At 39.7% G+C, this 17,870-nt stretch overlaps 1 protein-coding gene across 3 annotated transcripts; it reads left to right on the plus strand.

Moving 5' to 3' along the window:
- Window positions 1-231: 231 nt before the first annotated feature.
- On the plus strand, window positions 232-10,400 carry KBTBD8 (kelch repeat and BTB domain containing 8). Of its 3 annotated transcripts, none has more exons than XM_090148406.1 (4): window positions 232-322; window positions 2,295-2,505; window positions 3,019-4,133; window positions 6,785-10,400. In XM_090148406.1, exons 2-4 carry the CDS (start codon window positions 2,357-2,359, stop codon window positions 7,246-7,248), a joined length of 1,728 nt encoding a protein of 575 aa, XP_090004532.1. In that variant the 5' UTR covers window positions 232-322; window positions 2,295-2,356; the 3' UTR covers window positions 7,249-10,400. The 3 variants fall into 3 exon arrangements, with proteins under 3 accessions (XP_090004532.1, XP_031461937.1, XP_090004531.1); XM_031606077.2 differs by having other exon boundaries at window positions 275-408; XM_090148405.1 differs by lacking the exon at window positions 232-322 and adding an exon at window positions 378-460.
- The last annotated feature ends 7,470 nt before the right edge of the window (window positions 10,401-17,870 follow it).

Here is a 17,870-nt window from a genome sequence, read left to right on the forward strand (position 1 = left end):
CGAGTTCCCTCCCGGTCGCGCTCCATCCTCACGACCCTGCCTGAGGGCCCCAAAATGGCCGCTCCGCCCTTCCGTTCCCGCCTCCTCGTTGCTAAGCGAGAAACAGAGGCTGGGCCGCCCCCCTCCGCTTTCTGCGGACTACAACTCCCAGCATTCCCCACGCGACCCCAGCCGTGCGCCTTCCGCCGCCAGCACTACATTACCCGGCAGGCCTCGGTGGCGCCCCGCCAATCAGCGCCCTTCTTGTTGGGTGGCGCGGGGAGCGGGGGTTGGCTTCCGCGGGAGCGAGCGAAGAGGAAGCGGCGCGGAGGAAGCGGCGCAGGTGACGTTTCTTCTCGGGCCGCCCTCCCCCCTTCCCCCCCTCTCCCGCTGCCGGAGCTGGGGCCCCGAGAATGGCAGCGTTAGGAGGTCGGTGCGGCGGAGGAGGGTTGCCGGGGCATGGGGAGTGGGGGCCGAGCAGGTGGGCCCCGTAAGGCCTGCGGGGTTGGGGTGCGGCGTGAGGGAATGTGGGTTTGGGGGAGTGGGGTTTAAGGGGGTCTCAGTGGGAGGGGCTGGGAGGGATGGGGGGCTGCTCTGGAGGGGAGTGTGGTGTGGTGGAAGTGTCAAGAGTGAGCGTGGGGAGTCCTGGGGGGTGTTGGGAAGAACGGGGGTGTGAGTGGGAAGAATATTAGTAGAAGGAAAAGGTGCTTGTTGTGATAGGGAGATGGAGGTGGTGAGTGAGAGTGGTGCTTGTTGTGATAGGGAGATGGAGGTGGTGAGTGAGAGTGGCTGCGTGAGACCCGTGAGGTGCACGGTGTTAAGGGTTAAACAGCAAAACGTATACGTGGATGAGAGCGTTCCTGTTTGATTCTATCAGTGCTGGAAGCTGCCTTGATAGCATGTGCTCATTGCCTGGGTGACTGGCAGGGTCAGGGAGGGGCTATTTTGAACCTTTTCAGTGTTAGAATGTAACTGAAACTCCCCTGCAGTGGCAGCTGTATCGCTGTGTTTCTGTACATTAAGGTTTGGCCAGGTAGGAAACCTTGGCATCCGTGTACCAGGTACTATTTCCTTGGAACTTTATCACTAACGCCATTTCTGAAAAAGGTCTGAATTCCCCACTTTCCCTGTGGCTGGTTAGTTTTTTGAATGTTGATGTTTAGTTACTGCAGTCAATCCCCCTGTTTTGGATTTTGTCCTTAAATACAGTATTTATAACTTATTTGGGGGAAAAAGGGTGTGTTGAGGGCTTCTCCTAACAGTAGTTTGAAGAGGCACTGACGATATTTGGCCTTAAGCCTACCAGGAAAGCGCATGCCTGACCGGCAGATCCTCACTGATTTAATTGAGAGTGCTCAAGGCTGTGTCTAAGTAAGAGAAGCTGTAGCTCCTCTATGTTGCTGTGTGTTAAAATGTCTGTCTCCCAGTTGTTGTTGTTCACTGTCCTTTATTCCCCTTTGTGTTGCCCTAAATTTCTTGAAGGTTCTCAGTTGCAGTCAGCAGCATCACCTGATTTGCAGCTTTTACCACCTAATGTTTTTCTTTTGAGTTCTCCTTTGTTGTTGTTGCGTAAAAATCTTGTTGCTATTACGAAACAGATTTTTGTGCTTGAGGTATTGCGCAATTTTCACTTTGGGATTTACTTCGTTAAACACATCACATGTTACTTAGGAGTGTGTTCTCTTTTTACAGTGATATGCAAGTACTTTCACACCTGGGTAGTCTTAAATGGTAATTGCATTTCACTGGTAAATAAAAACATGTAACCATATATACAGATTCATGTGAATTCATCTACTAGGTTTGTTGCTCTGTATATTTACTGTAAGGCTGTTTCTTCATTCTCTTACTCTGTTAGTCATCACTTGTGGAAGCCAGTAGCCGGTTCCTGTTTCAGTGTGAAGTTAAGTACATGCATACAGACTTGTGAAATGGTGATTTAGGTTGCGGGCTAGTCCTACTCTTCTGCATTCGTTGTTCTTCCCATTTTAGAAGTCAGTAAACATTGTGATACTTCCTTCCCTTCAACACACCTCCCAAGAGATATCTAGTAGGACTTTCATATAAATATTCTGTATTTTTCTTAAAGTTAGTAAACTAGGGAAGGAGGAAAAAAAGACAAAAAAAGCTCAAGCAAACAAACTCAACCCGCTCCCATATATTCTTGTATATTTACTCACCCTTGGAAATGTTAGACTTGCTGTTAATGGATGATGACAGACCATATGGAGTATTAACCTTGCATTAAATATTTTTTCTGCACATGTATGCTTTCTCTTTTTTCTGTTTTAAATGGTTTCAATTTTGCTTTATAGAACCAAGTAAGTTTTCACAAACAGTGAATGGAATTCCTTCTTCAAACACAGTCAGCAGTGGAATGGACCCCTTCCATGCTTGCAGTATTCTTCAACAACTTAAAACCATGTATGATGAAGGACAACTGACAGATATTGTAGTGGAAGTGGATCATGGGAAAACATTCTCCTGTCATAGAAATGTTCTTGCTGCAATCAGTCCTTACTTCAGGTACAGTGGTCTGTTGTTCTAGGGCTGAATAAAAGGGGAAATATAAATTATTTTCATTAAATGAGAAAAAAAAAAAAGCACGCCCTTTACTAATATTCCATGTAACTATTGATGTTACAATGTACCTAGTAAGTACCTTTTTACAGTAACGGTAGTTAAAGTTAAGTGTTCTGTCATGCTGGAATATGCATAAGAATAACATGTTGAAAGTTGAGTGCGATGACTTGGATATGTCAAGAGCTTTGCTTTTAAAATGAATGAATTTCTATATGGGATTAGTGGGATAATTAAGGAAGTAATTCCATTTTTAAGGAAGTAATGCCATTTTTGACCTATTAAATATGGGACTGATCTTAAGCTTAGGTTCCCAAGCAGAACAGTGTAACATCACTGTTAAATGCGTTTGTGCTCATAGAAGGACAGAGGTGTTGGGGTTAGCTGTATAGCATAATTTCTTAGATCTGTAGTTAGAAGGTAATTGCAAATAAACTGCTAAATATTTTTCTTTTGTAGATCTATGTTCACTAGCGGCCTTACAGAGAGTACCCAGAAAGAAGTTCGTATAGTTGGTGTTGAAGCAGAGTCAATGCATTTAGTGTTGAACTATGCATATACCTCCAGAGTAATGCTGACAGAGGCCAACGTTCAAGCTTTGTTCACTGCAGCTAGTATCTTCCAGATCCCTTCCATACAAGACCAGTGTGCTAAATACATGATCAGTCACTTGGACCCACAGAACTCCATTGGGGTGTTTATCTTTGCTGATCACTATGGTCATCAGGAACTCAAAGACAGATCACAAGACTACATTCGTAAAAAGTTTCTGAGTGTCACCAAAGAGCAAGAGTTTCTTCAGTTGAGAAAAGACCAGCTCATAAGTATACTCGACAGTGATGACTTAAATGTAGACAAAGAAGAACATGTTTATGACAGCATTATAAGGTGGTTTGAGCATGAACAAAATAAGAGAGAAGTGCACCTTCCAGAAATATTTGCCAAATGCATCCGTATGCCTCTATTGGAAGAGACATTTTTAGAGAAAATCCCTCCCATGTTTGCACAGGCTATGGCCAAAAGCTGTGTACAAAAGGGACAACATAGTGCCAATGGCTATACACAACGGCTTGGAATGACTGCTTCTGAAATGATCATATGCTTTGATGCTGCCCACAAACACTCAGGAAAGAAGCAAACAGTGCCTTGTTTAGATTCGGTCACAGGGAGAGTGTTTAAACTATGCAAGCCACCAAATGACTTGAGGGAGGTTGGAATCCTTGTATCTCCTGATAATGATATTTATATTGCGGGTGGTTACAGACCAAGCAGCAGTGAGGTCTCCATTGATCACAGAGCAGAGAGTGATTTCTGGATGTATGATCACTCTGGCAATAGGTGGATTCCGAAAGCTCCTTTGTTGCGAGCCAGAATAGGCTGCAAATTGGTTCATTGCTGTGGTAAACTGTATGCAATAGGTGGTCGTGTTTATGAAGGAGATGGGCGAAACTCTCTCAAGTCTGTGGAGTGTTATGACAGCAGAGAGAACTGTTGGACGGCTGTCTGTCCAATGCCGGTAGCAATGGAGTTTCATAGTGCTGTGGAATATAAGGATAACATCTATGTTTTACAGGGTAAGGCGGTTTGACTGGCTTTATGGTGTCTTACTGGAAGTGGGGGTTGTTCAAGCCAACTGTCTCTTTAAAGCACCTTAGAAAGCCCAAGTTTCTGGGACATCTAAAGAATGCCTAGGACAATAGAATGGGAGAAAAGTTGGGGAGGGCAGTGAGCAAGAAAGAATGAAGTTGCTGCTTGAGTTTTTAGGCCCTGGGTAAATGTCACTGAGTTGTATCAAATTCTGCCACAACTGCCATTTCTGCTAACTATTCAGTATTAAATTGTACGGTGAAGATTCTGTATTACATCTTTATTTGGGTGAAATGCACTAATGTTGAAGAACAGCTATTGTCATGAAAAAGTACTTTACATTTTATTAGACTGAACCCTGTGAAAATTCCTGGAGTCTCGTAGTGAGTTGTAAAAAAAAAAAAAAAAAAAAAAAAAAAAAAAGAATTAGCCATATTAGGCCTTCCCTCTGTCCCACTCTGCTTTTTGTTAGTTAGCTTTTTAGCTAACTAAGGAAGGTGCTTGATCTTTTTCTCATTAGCTTGTTTTATTTAGTTGGGAATTAGTGTGGTCTTTCCATCCCATCTTCCAATAAGTGATCAAGCTTACTGTATTTTGATGCCTAATTTAATGATTTAAACACAGTTCTAGTACCAGCATTGTTTATATCCATATTTGAGAGGTACATCAGAATAATCAGTAAGGATTAAAACAAGCATGTCCTTAATGATGTATTGCCAAGATGTACATGCACATGAAAGTGGTGTGACGGAAAAGATGTTTGCAGTTCTTTTAGGCTGGTAATTATCATACTTTAGGACTCTGAAAAGGATTGTTATGGGAATGGATGAAATCTTTTTTTTTCTTCCCTTTCTAACTTTATTTGTGTAGCTTACATGAAATGCCTAATTTTGTATGTACTTGAGCCCTGTAGCACTCTAAGCTTAAAAGTGCTGAGGCTGTATACGAGGTTGTAGTAAGACTCTCAAGTGAAAAGAAAGATTGGATGGTGGAGTATCTTAGTTTTATTTTTTAAGGTCCATCCCTGTGCAAACACTTTCAGAACTTGGGTCCTAGATCTGTAAGCTCACTGTAATTTATCAGAAGTCAACCTGATTTCTTGACATTCCACTCCTGCCACTCAGCAAGGTTAGGGGGCTTCCACATGACCTATAGATGGTTTTGTTCTTTCATTGTATCCATATTAAATCTGATCCTGGTTGTGGCTCTAAATAGTTGTTACTAATGCTAATTTTCTCAGTCAGTTGGGTCAGACATGTGCTTTAGATCACTGAAGAGGGACACCGAGGAATCTTTAACCTAGAATATTTGTTTGTCCTTCAAATGTTTCTTGGAACCACTATAAAGCAGATAATTTTTATAGAGATATTATGACTTATAGAATAAGAATGCATCTTGTTTACAGACTTTAGTTGCAATAGTTCTGTGCTTCAGTGGTTTTAATGACAACTCAATGGTTGCATAAATAAACCACGTCATTGCACTAACCAGCAAATTAAATAATCTGTGTTGCAGAAAATGAGTAACTTTCCTATTTGTGTGATAGGTGAAAACCTTGACTGAATTGCACTGTAATAGTCTATAATAAGTTAACTATTAATAATTTTTGTAGAGAAAACTCATAAGTTTGAAGTAGTCAGTAAGGATTAATGAGTCTTAAAATGCCAACTTGGTTGCAGGCATCAGTCATAGGAGATTACACTGTGGAACAAACGTGAATAATCAGAAAATGCATTACCTGTAGGACTTAACGTCTTAAGCTACATTCCTTTCTTTTTACTGTATTATGTCTGTATTCTTTGTCATGTTTGAAGAGCTTGGTTAGAGTGCAGCCTAGTTAAAATGCTTTAAAATATCCATGTAAAATATACATGAAGTTGAATTGTGCTTATATTTGGCAAATTGTAGCCCTTTGCTCTCCAGAGCTTCATGAAAGACAAGGTAATTTTTATCCACGTTCTTCTTACCAAGTTTGCAGAGCATGAGCTTTCAATCATCTGAACTTCTGCTATCTACTGTCTGCATAAGCTGCTCTGTGCAGTCAACAGAAGAGGTGCCTTATAGTCCAGTCACAAAACTAATGATGAATCACAGCTTCATACAAGTATTCACCTGGCATCCTTTGAAACCCAATCAACCTGTGTAACCCAGCCAAGTGATGCAAACAGCTTCAGAGTCTATAGCACAAGACACGCTATTTGCTCAGATTTAACAACTTTCAAGTACTGAATTCTGAGATTTTGTCTTTAGGTTACACTTTATGAAGATACCAGAGTACAGAACAAATACTATGGATGTTTGAAGGCTGGAATCTTGACAGGCTTTATCCCAAATTCTTAAGCATGGTTTAAAGGCAGTAAAGAATAGGTAGGAAATTTGCATTCCACCACAGTGTTTGTGGTATACTTCAAATTTGGTTTTCTTCAGGTAGCATAGAAACCTAAAGTAGCTTTTGCTGCTGGTATTTCTATGGGTTTTGAAGAAAGCAGACAATGTTGGATTTTTGTTCTAGGATCAGAGCTTTTAAGAATTTGTAGACATTAATATGTAGAAGAATATAACTGTAAACTTAATAGCTGCAGAATTGCTGTTATGGAAATAAAGCATAAGTTATGTTTTATTTTTCCTCTCTTTTCAGGGGAATTTTTTCTCTGCTATGATCCTCAGAAGGATTATTGGGGGTTTTTGACTCCAATGACTGTGCCTAGAATCCAAGGCTTGGCAACTGTGTACAATGACTCCATCTACTACATAGCTGGAACCTGTGGAAACCATCAACGTATGTTTACCGTAGAGGCCTATGACATTGAACAAAATAAGTGGACTCGAAAAAAAGACTTCCCATGTGATCAATCCATTAATCCATACATAAAACTCGTACTCCTCAAAAACAAACTCCACCTGTTTGTCAGAGCTACTCAAGTCACTGTTGAAGAACACGTTTTCAGAACCAGCAGGAAGAATTCGCTCTATCAGTATGATGAGGTCAATGACCAATGGCAAAAAGTATATGAGACTCCAGATAGGCTCTGGGATTTAGGCCGGCATTTTGAATGTGTAGTTGCTAAGTTGTATCCACAGTGTCTTCAGAAAGTTATTTAATTTTCTTTTTTTCAGTAACAGGCCTTAGTGATTTCAGTGGTGATCCGATGCTAGAGAAAACGTCTTAAAACAAAGAAATTGTCAGTATTTATTGTAAGCTGAAACAGAACAGGTTTTTTTTGTATGTGGGGATGGGTGCTCTTTAAAGGTTGCAGTCTGTGGAAGGTATTACTGGTTCAGTTTCATATTTACTGATATTTTCCTGGGAAATGAGAAGGAGGTTACGAAGTGCAATTATCAGCATTTTTTTTTCTGGTAAACACTTAATCATGTCATACTCGAGGAGTGTATTTGTGGTAAGAGCAAGTTAAGTGGAAGAGTCAGGATAACTATGCACTACAGTGAAAGAAAATCTAGCATTAATAGCTAAGGATGTTCAAGCTGTTTTGGAGTGACTTTTCATTTTTTTTCTTTTTTTTAAATACGGGTAAAATTTGAGGCAATATCACTAAGTTGTTTGATTTTTTTGGCTTTTTTTCATTTGAAATTAAAATTGCATAGAGGAATGATAGATCCTGATTCATAATCTTTTTTTGTACTGTTTTTGAAGTCTGCAAAGATGTTTTGTGTTGTTGTTTGTGCACTACAGTTTGGGAGGACAAACTCAAGAACTCAAGTCAGAATTGGAACATGGAGTACCTTTGCCTGGAAGGAGGCCTGTTTAGATTGCTGTACCACTTCTTGTCCATGGTTTTTTTTTTTGAAATTTGAACTTAAAAGATATGGAAAACAAATCCCAACACCTATTTTCTGCCGTTTAGGTGTAGTGCTGTAAAAACATTTATAACACTGCTTAAAAACTTTTTTTTCATCCCATAAAGGGCTTTAATCCAAAAGTTGATGGTGCTAGTACATTTTTAATACTTGTTTGTCTGAAATGGGCTAACGTTATGCTGCTGTTTAAGACAGCCTGTTAGTTTTCATTGAGTGTCTGTTTCCAGGCCCTGTTCTGTCATTATATTGTCTTTTCTAACATAACATTTTTACTGTAGTGATATTCTTGCACAGGATGGTGACAGGATATGGCCTTAATATTGACTTTTTTTGTGGAGTGTTCATTTTGTCTCCACTAAAGTACAGTGCTGTGTGCAGTGTTAGCATGTGCTCCAGTAACTTTAAAATGTGTAGCTTAACTTGACAAGTTATATTTTTTTTCTCCCTGTGATTGAGCCCTCAAATACTTTGTTTCATTCTGATCTATAATGTGAAAATTTTGCACTACTGAGCTGTCTTCGTTATTCAGTGTATTAAAGCAAAATTGATAACAAGTGTCCATGGCTTAAATAATATTAGATGCTAATCTAGAATAGGAATCCCATGTATTGCAACACTTTTCTCTATGTATTAAACATGTAGCTTACTTTTCCAGAAGTAAAAAAAAAAAAAAATTTCCAAGTTCAGCCTCTACTTCAATAGTGGAAACTCGACATGAAAGGGAAAAGAGGAATCCTAAAAACCTTAGCAGCTGTAACTTGCCACATCTGGTTTGCTGCAAGTCTAGTTTTTCCAGAGCGACAGGTGTGCATCTTACTCTTTTCTATTTCTCAAATCTACTGAAGGAATAAACCAGCTAACTTGAAATGGCAGTGGCCATCACTGGCTCTAAGTTCTTGCTGTTATCTGGCTTAACAGCTGATATTTCAGTAAGCCAAATAGTGACCTCACTAATGTTTATCCCCCTGGCATGGCTGAGGATTTGGATAACGTTCACTCGCCATGTGGTCTTTATGTTCCCAAATGAAATCTTTCTGATTTACAGATACCGACCTGGATCTATTTCTCAACTCTTGCACAAAACGTTAAAAAGACAAAAACAAAACTGTGAAATGAAAAGGAAAAAAAAAAAAAAGCCTCTTTGCATTACATACCTCATCTTCCAGAGATTTACCAAACTGCTTCTTTCAGATGCAAGCGCCGGATTTTTTTTCTGAAGTAAAGCCGATGTTTGCTAAGACTGCATTTTACAAAAGTGTTGAGGCGTGTTGTTTCTTTGTTTAGTTTTCTTCTGGATACCGTTTTTTATATATATTCATAGCCAAGAATAAGAGCTTTCTTTTTAGTACAACTAATTTCATTTTTAAAGTTATCCTTAGTCCTTGGCTCTCTTTGCGCTGTTGTAGGCCTCTAGCTGCAAGCTTTCTGAAGCACCCTCCCTAACAGTGTTGCATTTGTGTGTAAAACCATTCTTTTGCAAAGTGTTATATAACTTTCCTTTTTTTTTTTAAGCTTGGTTGAATATTTACGAGACTTCTTGCTGCTTTTTGACAATCTTCTATATTTATTTAGTAGAACAAATTTCAATATATTACTTGAAACTATGAAATAGAATTGAGTTAGCGATTGACTGGTCATGTGATGTATAGAAGTACAATATGCTGTGGTTAATTCTGCAGTAGGTTTGTTAATTTTGTTTATCTGCACTAAAGTACGAAGATCTCCATTCTGTTTAACCATTCAAACTGAGGGTGTGATCCAGGCCTGTAATGTGTTTCAAAGCTAAATCCTAGAACTTGCTGTGGGAGTAGAATATACTGAATCTTTTGCATGAGGAGTTTGTTGAGATGGTAATATAGCTGTGAGACTTTGCCAATTCTTAAATGCTTCTACATTTTGCTGAAAGTCAGATTCCTGGTAAAGTTTTTGCTTTAGAGTCGAGCTTAAGTAACCTTGCACAGCACAGGAAAAAATAATTGCACCAAAGGTACTGCTATAATATTTAAACAGTAACCTGTATGTTTTCTCCCCGTTTAGTAACTTTTTCTGCATTCATTTGTTCCCCTTTATGAAATTAATTTCTTGTAAGGATTTACAGAGGTGTAAATCTTTTCCAAAATTACTAATTACTTTAGAAGGAAGTGTTTTGTAATTTCTGCTTGATTCTTTCAGTAAAATTTAGGATAACTAAAAGCAATTCTGGTGCACCAAACATGCAGTGTTTGTATGTTCTACAAGAAATTGATGAGCTCCCTGTTTGTAAAGCTGTTTAGAAATGGCACCCAACATTCAGTGCTCAGGTATGTTAGTAAGAAGTACTGTAGTCCTATGAGGGCAAATGTGTGGATTTTTAAACATTTTGCCATAATTGCACAATTTTGCATTTTTACTTAATGTCATGTTATGTTTCTTAAAATAAACCTATTGTTGAAATACAATTGAGGGCAACTGGTTTTGTGGTAAATATATTGCCTAAGTTTTGGTGGATTTCTGAAAATTGACCCTCTGATATAATCTTCACGGTTTGTTAATTAACGGTTGTTAATTTTTTTCTATTTATTCCTGTGGCTCAGCTCCTGTAATGCCACATCTCTAAGGCAGCTCCAGACCACTGCTTGGGGTGGAAGGTGCTTTGTTCTTTGTCTCATTCTTTGTGGCTAACTTCACATTTGCTTGGACAAGTGCCAACATTTTGCCCCTTCACTCTTTGAAGGTGGGGACCTGCAGCTGATACTTCTGCTGAGATGTTAAGGAGTCTGTATATTGACCAACCCGAAAATATCACTTAATGCATTTCCCATTGTCCTTGCTGAGTAGAGAAGTTACTTCCTTGTGCACAGGCCACCATGCTGATGTCCAGGCTGTGAGCTACTTGGTGTGGCATGCACCCTTCTGAAGAATGTTACTCAATGATCCTAAATCATCCTGGGTGAGTTTGAAATGATTGCTTCTGATTGCAGTTTGGAACAGTACACTTCCTTTTGTCAGACTAAAGACCAATTTCTGTTAAAAATCAAAGATATTTCCTCTTGAAGAACTAGCACAAAAAGTGATAGAGCCAGCATGGAGGAGATGGGCTTGCTGTTTTACTTTTATTTTTTTTTTTTAAGTGAGTGAATAAATCAGCACTGCATGCTCAACAGTATGCACTCTTTGCTTGCTTTCCCATCCAAGGACTCTGCCTGGACACAGACATGCCTAACTAGATTTGGATATACTTTCATGCTTTCTCTGGAGTTTGCTAATTAAATGGTGATTGAGAGTTCTATAACTGATGAAATTCACGGTTGTAGTTACCGAATACTTGAACAGTGAAAGCATCCTACCCTCAATTTTCCTGTCTGCTGTCTTCTTTGGTTGGAGCACCTCTTTTCTGCCCAAAACTTCAGGGACTTGCAGAAAAAGATGATCTATTGCTAGACTATGGTTTAGCAATGTGTTAGTGTGTAATAAACTGTTGGGACATAAAGAAGTTAAAGAGCTGAAGCTGAGGAAGGTGGGGGAAAAAGACCTCCCTCTGTGGTTCCTCAAGGGAAAAAGGTGTATCGCTATAAAATAATGAGACTGCAAGGAAAGGATATCCAAACTGCACCTTGGAACAAGTTGATTCAGGGTCTGTAGCTGGGACAACAAAGCTAAAACTGCAGAAGCTTGCTGGAATTATCTCAACTTTTTTTTTCCACCAGCCAGAAAAGGAAATAACTGAGCAGTTGTAGCAGAAGCCTTGGTGAGTGCCTCACTCTTCAGATAAATTTGAATGGTTCTTATGCTCTGTTCAGGGCTACTTCAAAAACATGTCTGTGAGCTAAGTAGTAGCTGATAGCTGGTTTATAAAATGTTTATGGAGATGTCTGCAAACTCTCAGCCAACTCATAAAAGTCATATCTGGAAGGCACTCTTGGTTTGTAATGGCTGGGGAGAGGCATGTTATTTTGGAAGGATCCACTGGAGGAATGTTTACACCTTAATAAACCAAATGGGTGTTTCTTAAATAATCTATCAGGTTTACTCCATGGCAGTCCACCTACTGGTTCTTCGTTGCCCCTAAGCCTTCAGTTCAGCCCCTAGAAGCACATCAGTGTATGCTGCTCAGGACCCTATCTGGCAGTAGGGCACCCATGCAGGCAATATACAGAGAAATACACACCCAGGCGTTGCCTTTTCCTTATCTCTTGGCAACATGTAGTCCTCTCTCTGCCTTTGCAAAGGGGACAAGTTAAGAAACAGAATTCAAGCTCTGTTTAGCTTAACATCTGGTTAAGGTCCCATGAGCCTTGCTACTGATCTACCTGTTTCTGAACTTCACATAAATCATAATGGAAATATCCCCTGTAAGAGGAAGGTATCTATTAACTTTAGCTAACTTTAGGTCATCAGGGTGCTGTTTAACATGTTATTTCGAGAGCAGGAAAGCTAACAAACTGTTTACATTGCAGTTTTCCATAGTGGATTTTCTGAAGCACTGGGCTGTGTTGTCAGCTTTCCCTTCTCCTGAGGTAACAATGGGACCTCAGTCCTCCTTAGCCATCTCATTTCACATATGCCTTATTACTTCTTTAAAAGCCTGCAATCCCATACATTAAACCTGGTATCACCTTAGAGGATGAGATGTGTATGGTAGGAAACACTGGGAGTGACTGAGCAGTGGTACTAAACTCGTGTGCATTTTGCCATGAAATAATGCTTCAAATCCTCACTTGGAGAATGCATGGCTGTGCTGCAGCAGCCAGTTCTGTACAGATGGCTCACGGCTGCTCCTTCTCACTTAGCCTGGCCCCACAGCAGGGAATGGCAGAGGAGGCTGTGTGCCCTGACAGATTTGCTTACTGACTCTGAAGTGTGGAGTCTGACCTGTTAGAAGACAGTATGTGCTTATTTAGATCTTGAAGTGTCACTGAGTACCAGCAATGATAACATTTCTGTAAAACATCAACGAAAATAGTACCAAATAAACCCATTTAAAGGAATGCTTTCTGTGTTCCATTGCCTTAGCTCTGCATGTGATCTGTAGCTCTGTTTCTGGCACAGAAGCTGATGAGGGGCAGTCTGAATGTAAGAAGTGTAAATGGCCTGCTTAGTCTGTTTTGATTCTCTTTTGATGCTGAATGAGTAGCATTGGATCACCTGTAATCACCTTGATTGCAGATTAATTACTAAAACTGGGGTGTGTAATGCATCATTTGCATAAAAATACTTGCAGGTAAATTTTGCAGTATGCCCTTTTAGTTTGATTCTGATCGTATTCCTTCAGTTACAAATTTCCTCTAACACTCTGAGAAATAGGTTCATGGGCAGGAATATTTAGGGAATGTCAAATTAGCTTTCTTCCACAACCAATAAATAAAGTGAAACACTTAATTTGCAGAGCAAATATAATTTTCCTTTGTGTTTTTGTTATTTCAATAAAAGGAATACATTATCTGCTATGTTTTGCATAAAAAATTAATGCATGGAGAGCAAATGATAAAAGAACTATCTAATCAATCATTCAAATTTCAGTTTTTCATAGGGTAATGAAGAGTTGCTGCTATTCTTATCTATCTCAACTGCTAAGGCAACTGACCAAAACTCATTTTGAGAAGCAGTTTGAATACTTTCGAGTTGCTGTTATGTCTGGAAAGCGTGCTAATAGTCACAGTTCAGTAACTACCAGCAGACAAACTTTGCAGTTCAGACATTGCTATTTTCTTAAAAAGAAAGTTCGTGTTGAGAACCCACTTCCTCAGGTATCCCACAGATGAGAGCGGGTGATGTTTGTCAAATGGCTTGTTAGAAATTGCATATTAAATGTGGTTTATAAAGGGCACTTATGACGATAACAAGTTCCCAACGTTGTAACATAACTGCTTTGAAGACTCAAATGCAGTTATTAATAGAGAATGATTTGGATGGGAAAGCCCTTGTCATTCGACCAGCCTTGAGATGTAATTACAGTGCTGCAATATAGTGTGGGACACTTCCTTGGAAATGAATAGAAATGGATTTATCACTGTGGATACGTAACAACCTTTGGCACATGGGCAATATGATGCGAAACTGGAAGGTTTCAGTACAAGTGGATACAGACCTCTACTACTTGATCTTGTGGAATAACTTGATTATCTGCTGTGACCAGTATGCTGTTTTCTTTTCCATCAGATCGAACCTTAGAATGTGATTAAGTACTGAAGTGAAAAGGGACAATGTAATTTAACGTAAGCAAACTCATGGTTTGATACAGATGGTAAAGCACCATTCTAGAGTGGGTCAGAGCCAGGGAAGCTATTGAGCTAATATCTGCAGGGAGAAGAGAAAATGCATTTTTGGAAGAAAGGTCCAGAACTGTGGAAGCTACTTTGTTCTAAATATCAAAAGGATTTTCACCATTTGTAATGCCATTAAGTTATTACAATAATTTTGTTCCTGAAGTTCTGATGCTGAAAGAAAGTACTCTTGTGAACTCGGGCTGGTGTGACTGAAGTCTCTTTAACTGGCAGCTTCTAGTGGTAGAACAGAGGACCACGTGCACCTGGATCAGTCTGTACCAAATCCTCATAGCAGAATGACAGTGTTGTTTATTCCTTCTGGAACACTGAAAAGCATCAGATCTGCTTGTATCCCTTGTGGAGAATGTTGTAAAACCTTTTAAGAAAGGTAATAAATGACTAAATGGTAGACGCCTTTCTTATTAATGCCAGCAGAGAGCTATAGCAGAGTTTTCTGTGTCCTTATAGGGATGCAGTTTTTGCTGGGCAATCCTGAACAACACGGATGGTGCATGTGGCTGTAAGGCAGGAAGCAGGGGCTCCAGCAGATGCTGACTTGCAAAGTCAGATTGGGTGAATCACTTTTCTCTTTGTTTACCTTTCTGCTGGCTTTTCCAATCAGATTGGTTGAGGATGTTACACAGGCCTGCCTACGGTCAGATTTTTCCTGTTTTTTCTTGTGCCTAAGTAGCATATTGCAGTGCTTGGATTATAAACCTGGCGGGGGAATGTTTTAAATCCCCAAATGGGGATTTGCAGTGTACGTCTTACAGAAACATTCCTGCTGAAATTGGGTTATGTAAACCTCTGCACGGTGCGTGCTCACATCGTGGACGTTCCTCTTTCCCTCATCCAATTCCACTGCTCAGATACTGGCAACAAATTCAGGAACTTTCCGTATCCCCTCCCATCACTCCAGGGTGAAATTTAGCCCCTTGTTAAGGGTCACTGTGGCCTATGAATCCCTTCCTTTGTTCTCGAATGATCAAAATAAGTCTGACGCAGGATTTTAGGTGACCCGGGGGTCATGGAAGGGAATTTCTGCCAGAAGGTTAAGATTGCCATAGCAAGGCTGGCAAAAGAGGGGCGTGCTCTGTGCAGATTGCCTAGAGGAGAGCGGGAGCAGAGCCTGCAGAAACTTGTCCTAAAGAAAGAATAAGTTAATATGTACTGGGGGAGTGGGAGGAAGGAGAAAGGATCTCTAACAAATAATTTATTAACATCCACAGAGGTCTGGGTGAAGCCAGGGCTCAAAATGCTGCAAATGGGGAGTTTGCCCTGAACTTGTCCCTGGTGGGCTAAGAGCCATCGCTGTTTGTGAAGGGTGTGAATGGTTAGTTGATGTGGGATGCTGTTAGTGCTGGATGTGAGCAGAGGGTGCTGCGAGTTACAGACAAGTCTTGGATCCGAGGATTGAGCCTCTGATCTCAACCTTTGATCTGAGCTGAACCTGGGGCGGGGGAAGAGTTCAGCATTTGGCTTAAAAAGCTGAGCGGGTTGCTGCCAGGGGAACCCAGAGCTGGAACCCCAAAGGGAAGGGAGCCTGAGGGGAGAGCTGTCGAGAAGGGAGCTTGGCCTCAGGGAGACCCTGGAACGCCAGGTGAAGTTGTGTTGGGCTTGGGTTTGATTTGTCATGGTGCTCTCATTTTATTAAATAATATTAATTTTACAGTCAAAGAATACTCTGAAGCTGATTTGGCTTACAGAAATGGAGGACTGAAATTGTGCATCTGGTTCTAGAAGGGAAAAGTTCGATAAATCAAGGAGCCAAACTAGCAATGTTTTCTGGATTAAGGCCTTAGTGGCCTTAGGATTGTGCAAGAAATCTGGAATTTCTTTAACTGGAAGTTTTTTATTGTAGTCTCAGCCAGTTTTCTAAATAGAAGGGAGGAATAATGGATAAAGAAGATTCAGATGTAATAGTATTAAAGCAGGAAGGCTATGGAGAATGGTAGATGGAGAAATGGGAAATCCAGACATGTAGAACCACAAAAGAAAATAATAATGAAATGAGGGCCCCTACAGAGAATTTGAGTTATATTGTGGTTATGTAGTGATAAATCTCAGAATTTTCCTTTGCTACACTAAAAGTTGGAAAACTATGCAATACCTCTTTTAAATGTGACCTGGACAGCTGCAGGTCTGTAATTCCACTTAATTAGCATGGGAAGACTTGAATGATGTTGAGGGGAAAAACTACAAGTGGTCCTGGAGGTAAATAAGCATTGGTGTATGAAAGAAAGGCTTCCCAGACTTTAGAGAACAGTTATTGAGAAAGGAGAATCAAAACGTAGAAGATTTCCTTTAAATGGATATTGTAGAAGGAGCTATTGTGTTGCTAAATAGAACTAAACTGTAACAGATGGGGAACGGTGTAGGGAAACGTTAAGGTGACAGAGATGTAACTAAAAGGAACAGTGGTGGGTGCAATAGAATGGGAAATGCCAAGTGAGGGAGAAGTCCTGCACTGTCCTTAGTGTTGATATCCCCAGAAACCAAGGGCTGCCACAGGAGAAATGAGGGAAGGATGTATTTGTGTCACATTGCTGACTCTTAATTCTGATGCTATTAAGCCTTGTTCAAGCAATCGTTAAAGCTGTACTTCTTCCAAGTTAGCCTCTGGAAGCCTTGTTTTACCATATATATATACATATACATATATATGTATGTATGTATATATATATGTATGTATGTATATATATGTATGTATATGTATAAACCTGTTGTGATTTTTATATGTTTTTAACATACACCACATTTTCACTTACTTTCAATTTCTCTCTGGTTTTCAGCATTATGTGAAAGTTAGGCTTGATGTCAAAAAGCTGGACAACCATCTGACTCCATTCAAATGTCTTCTCAATAAATCTCCCATTAAACAGAAAATGAAATGAAATGAACAAAGATATTCACAGCATAGACTTTAAAGGTGGTGTGCAATTAGTCACGGTTTTACAACTAAAACAAATTGGTTGTAATAAAAAATAACCTTTCTTGTTAATCCCTGAAAATATATTTGAAGTTCAGGCTCAACCTTTTTAAAGACATCCAAAAAAAAAAAAAAAAAAAATTTGGATTTGAGGGGCCTGAGAATTTTTGCACAGCCTGAACTTTGGTAAACTATGAATATCAATTATGATAATAAATAAGGAACGTGTCCTCCCTGTGCTCAACCTTTAATTTGATTTTGTCTAATGTCAGAGCCTCTAGGATATGTAAATGTTTTTTTGGAAGCTTGAGGTGCTCAACAATATTTGAATGGCTTAAACTGGATAGTGTAAATTTAAGTGGAAGTAACAGGGCAACGAAACATGTATTTGATAAGTAATAAAACCTCTTAAATTTCTTGTCGCTGGATGATCGTTCCAACATCACCACTCTTACTCTTTAAGACTAATCTCCTTCTAAAGTTCTATCCTGCAGTAATGTCATTAAAATTCCTTTGAAAAGTCTGCACAGTATTTTTGTTCCCTTGGAAAAAATCAACAATAGGAAAAAATAGATTCTGTGTCAGAGTAAGTTCTTCCATGTATTCTGTATCTCTGTAATGGAAAAAATAATGTTCCATCAATTTCTATCTGATTGCTTAGTTACCTGATGTCAGAATGGGAGAAACTTTGCAGGTGTTGTTGTCTTTGCTACTGAAATTCTGGCATGGTGTCA

This window comes from Phasianus colchicus, chromosome 11 (assembly GCF_987193195.1).
Source record: "Phasianus colchicus chromosome 11, bPhaCol1.hap1.1, whole genome shotgun sequence".
In the NCBI taxonomy this organism is placed as follows: domain Eukaryota; kingdom Metazoa; phylum Chordata; class Aves; order Galliformes; family Phasianidae; genus Phasianus; species Phasianus colchicus.